Source organism: Chenopodium quinoa, unplaced genomic scaffold, assembly GCF_001683475.1.
Source record: "Chenopodium quinoa cultivar QQ74 unplaced genomic scaffold, ASM168347v1, whole genome shotgun sequence".
Taxonomy (NCBI): Eukaryota; Viridiplantae; Streptophyta; class Magnoliopsida; order Caryophyllales; family Amaranthaceae; genus Chenopodium; species Chenopodium quinoa.
The window spans coordinates 1,569,639-1,574,679 of NW_018744626.1; the positions used below are offsets into that span (position 1 = coordinate 1,569,639).

The window sequence follows — 5,041 nt, forward strand, 5'->3', positions numbered from 1 at the left end:
TAAGCACTATATATTATATATATTTCACATACGTAATATGTATATATGATATGCCCTCGTGTGGCAAACAAATCCCAACAACCTAAGTTTGTCTTCGGATCCAACCAATCTAAGGTAGACAACAAAATTGAATAAAAGCAAATTACATGGACTAATTATACTACTCTAGCTAAGGCATGCTATTATAGTGTACTCCCTTTTTGACTTAATGAACTCCCATAAGTCTCATTCACATTATCATGACATTTTCTTGCTATTCAAATTGGAGTACATCCATGACCCAGGCCACGTCTATATTACATGCATTTCATTAACCTTGCTCTTGAAAAAACTCGAGTTTACATTGTTACCGGATTGGGTACGACAGTTAATCAATACTATATTTAAAAGAAGTAAAAAATACCTAATTTACGCTATAAAGCGTTTCAGGGACAAATTATGATCACAATAATCTCAACATACATCAAAGTAGAGTCCGTCATGATTTGTTTTTTTAAAAAAGACAGGTCATCATAAGTAATAGCTATAACGATATTAGAGATCGAGTATATGTAAAAGTTAAGTACGACGTATTACTAAGATACTCATCATGAGCGCCCTATCGGATGCAAGCTCCATCCCTTGGTGTAGCTAGACTAGTGAATTGGTGGTAGGAGATTGAAAACCACCACCCATCAAGCCGGTCCACGAGCCAAGACTAGCACCATTACTATTCATGTTGTACCCAAAAGATGAGTCCTTGGCACCATTATGGTCAGAAGTTGTAGTAGTAGTAGCACAACCTTGGTCTTGCCAATCAAGGGACAAAAGCTTAGGGTTAGGCTTAACATCTACCCCACTTTGATGATGATGATGATGATGATCACTATTGTTCCCATCAAATGGGAGCAACAATCTTTGATCCATGAAACTAATTCCTGAACTTTGCATATCATTAGTATTAGACACTCCAAAAGGTGATGAATTAGAAGAATAAATACCACCAAAAGAAGTAGTAGTATTATTACCATTATACCCTCCAAATCCACCCATTAGACCAAATTGTTCATTAGTATTAGAATTGCCCCCCATAAAATCATGCCCTCTATTATTACCTCCTCCTACTAAACCCTCATACTTGCTTTCCATGAAGTCTATTGGCCTCATTAGACCACCACCCTCCATGAAACCACCCCCACCGGCGAGGCTCATTTGCGCGCCGATGAGGTTAGCAAGGTGAGGTGGGAATTGCACCTCATGAGGGAATGAGAGGTGGAGGTCAATAGGGTTGTTAGGGCTCGAGTTTGGTCCAAGGATGGAGTTACCACCACCATGATGAAGATGGACATTCAAGGGTTGGTTTTGGTTGTCATTGTTTGATTTTTTCGAGCTCGATTTCTTGTTGTTCTTTCTACAACCACCTCCAACAGGGATGTTCCTTAGGGTTCCTCCCTTAGTCCAATACCTCCTACATGTCTTGCAGAAGTACCTAGGCTGTGATAGGCTGTAGTTGTTATAGTAGCAAAATTTGGTGTGAGTTGAGTCACACCTTGGGCATTTCAAGTGTTGGTCATGTGGTGGCCTAAGCCTTCTCTCCATTAATGGCGCTCCCGCCCTCGACGAGCATGCTGCTGCTAGCATACACTCTGTTGTTGTTGTTCCTCCTGATGGCGAGGAGGATGAGTCTAGCCCTGTTGATATTTCCTCCGACATTGTGCCCTGCTAGTACATTATAGCATGTTACTATCTTCGTTTCTTATTATTTGCAACAAAGAGGTATTATCTGTCAATGCCACTCCAGCACAATGTGGGAGCACTAGCAACATCATGAATTTAGTGTACAAAATAAATTTAGTTAAACTACAACCAATTATAGTACAAGAGCAAGTTCTTACTACAGATGTAACACATATTGAGAAAACAGCATAAATTACACCAACATATAAAAATTGAGTACTAATTAATAAGTAATCTTCTTATTCACTTTGCTTTCCCTCTTTAGAACAACAAGAAAAATTTTACAATTATACTAATTAATTAAATAGATATGTAGTATCTAATACTCCGTATAACATAATAATTGAGATTTGAAATTTCTTCATTTTAACATCTTAAAACAAATGTAAGAGAAATGACAAGATAAATTTATAACATTCACAACATTTAAAATGGTGAAAATGTAGGTGATATAAATAGACCTATAATGCTAATTATCATATACTATTGGTTAATAAATTATGAAATAAAAATAAATAAAATGTATATACCTGAAGCCAGTCAGATGAATCCATGCAAACTTGCAAAGAAGAATGCGCCATCATCAAATAATAATAAGTATAAAGATAATATAAATTAAATTCTCAAATTTTGAAATTAACCAAATTATAAAAGCTTGATTGGTGAATATATATATATATATATATATATATATATATATATATATATATATATATATATATATATATATATAGTAGTACAGTAGTAAGAAATAGTTAGAGAGAAAAAATTGAAGAAGAAGAATAGAAAGAGAGAGAAAGAAGGAGAAGAAGAAGAAGTGAGGAAAGGTGGGAGGTATTGAGAGGGTTTGGTCGCGAATAAGAAGGAAGAAAAAGGTGAGGTTTTGGGGTTAACATCATCATTATGGCCCACTTAACTATCCTTATATTAGCTGGTCCATTTTATATGTATTTTGTACTTGTAATTTATATTCTCATCAATCATCATTATTTCAGTAGTTTTCAATTATATTATTTCGTATAATAATTTATTCCATGATCTTATACACTACGACTACAAATCTACAATTATAACGTGTCTCTCTTGGCTAGCTCTTCTGGTACATGAGTGTACCAATTGATTGTTAGTGCAGTGGTTATTGGGACTATACTTGTTAGGAAGGACTTGTACGTATTCGAACCCCCCGCAATAATAATTGGGAGGGGAGTGGAGTGGAACCTAACCACCCAGAACTAATCTCCGAATTCAGATTATTAGCTCAAAAGGTAAACCGAGTTGAACACAAAAAAAAAAAAAAAAAATGTTAAGAGTGTTATTATATTCTATTTGTTTACTTAGTCTCTAGTGAAGCAAATTGAGCTACTAATTGGATTAAATTAGTAGGCGAATAGTTTTTTATAGCTCGATTTTTGATAAGATTCACTTCCAATATTGTTTTTATACAATGGATGATAGTAATTAAATAGTTAGAAGGGTTATTTAAGAATAGTACTATCTTTATTCAAAAGTTTAATTTATGAATTTTTCCATATATCTATCAATATCTATTGTCGATCGTAATGCAAGGTGAATAGTGTATGTTTACAGTACAAGCAATAAAGTAAGTGAATGAATTTGCTACAGTGATTTTACATGGAATATGTACAGTTAGGTAATGAGTTATTTTTGTTATAATAATCTAGGGCAGCTTTCTCCTCTATTGTAAATGGCAACATATAGGTTAATCCCTTCTACAATGAGACACCTTGTAATAGAATATGTACCCCTACTATACCTTATTGTAGTCTAACATGCACATTCTACATCATCATTCATTTAGAGGGAATGAACACATGAGGTAACAAAATGGACTATTAGTATATGGTACTCGATCCGTAGATAATATATATGATCACTAAACAAAAATGATGATAGATTGTTCAATGTCAACGGTCAACTAATTCTAATTGCTTTCTTCTATATTAATTGCAACATACATCTTTTTTATATGTTTAAAATCAACACTTTTTCATTGACTATATTCCATTAGTATTGAATTGAACAATTAATCTATTTTATAATTTATACTCCCTTGATCTATTCCATAAAATTTTTTCCATTCACATATCGTTCGTAATAGAGTATAAAATATATTACTAGACCTCAACCATCTAGGAATATATTTTATACTCTATCAATTTCATTCATATTCGTATAATTTAAATTTAAATTTAAATTTTTATCGAATATTATTCCATTTATCCTCTATATTTTATTCTGTAAAAATTTTCAAAAGAAGAAAACATAATACTGCCATAATCTAATTTCAAAGTACCCCACTTAAAACGCAGGGTCCAAAGACATGCAAATTAGGTGGTAATGATAGATATGGAGTGACTGTCCCAGATATGAGTAGCCCCTCTAGGGACCTTAAACTACGGTGTTCTTCGAAGCGTCGGCGGTGTGACATCTTTTTTACTGGGTCCCTTATTTCTTGTCCCTGTCACAAATAATTCTGGTCTATCTACAATCTCTTGGGTCCCACTCTCTTACATCACCTTGACTCACCTTTGTTACATTTTTGACGGCTGCGATGTCTTCATTACTACTTCCAGTGTGAAGTTGATTCGTACGATTATTAACTTCACATCACACCACTATCCATATTAACTAAACGACATGCATAGATTACACACCACATTAACAAAATTATTCTTTGGTCTTTGAATTGAGTAATGTTTGTCTTGAACTGAACTGAATTGAATTGAACTGATTCGATTATATATACGAGTGTATGCACAATATTACACATTCAATTATACATTGATGTAACACATTCAGGGTAATTCAAAAATTAAAGAGCATGTTCATATCTTAGTGTTGCCTGTTATTTTTCAAAATGTACATGCTATGTGCATTGATCACAAGTACATGAAAGCGATGAATATTTTAGATGGTTAAGGGATTTTTGGATCGATTTTCATCATTGATCCTCTCTAAACACCAAAAAAAAAAAAAAAAAAAAAACAAATATACATAATTCATTGCTCGAGAGCATGATGTGCATTTATACATTATGTCATTAAGCGTAAGATCACTTTGCTTCACCTTAATTCTAAGCTTTCATTCTTCGCACTAAAAAATATAATAAACAAACAAATGAATGCCTAGCTAGGTGAATAATTTCACATTTCGCTACGATGATTAAAAAAAACATGTGTAAATGGTAGATCGTAAATGACATCTATCTTGATCCATCTGTATATGAAACTTAGAGTATGTTAACTTCACCTTATAATAATTTTCTGAAATACTATGTATTATTATAAATGTACCTAAATAATCT

General features: G+C 33.2%; 1 protein-coding gene across 1 annotated transcript; it reads right to left on the minus strand.

Annotated features, from left to right (window-relative positions):
- On the minus strand, positions 1-2,369 carry LOC110700388 (dof zinc finger protein DOF5.6-like). Its single transcript, XM_021877927.1, has 2 exons — positions 2,247-2,369; positions 1-1,698 (listed from the first exon to the last, which is right to left on the minus strand). Exons 1-2 carry the CDS (start codon positions 2,298-2,300, stop codon positions 631-633), a joined length of 1,122 nt encoding a protein of 373 aa, XP_021733619.1. The 5' UTR covers positions 2,301-2,369; the 3' UTR covers positions 1-630.
- Between the last annotated feature and the right edge of the window lie 2,672 nt (positions 2,370-5,041).

Coding starts and splice junctions, on each gene's coding strand:
- LOC110700388 (XM_021877927.1), bottom strand. CDS start 2,300: ATGATGGCGCATTCTTCTTTGCAAGTTTGCATGGATTCATCTGACTGG. Junction 1,699..2,246: donor ATTCATCTGACTGGCTTCAG/GTATATACATTT, acceptor ATGTACTAGCAG/GGCACAATGTCGGAGGAAAT.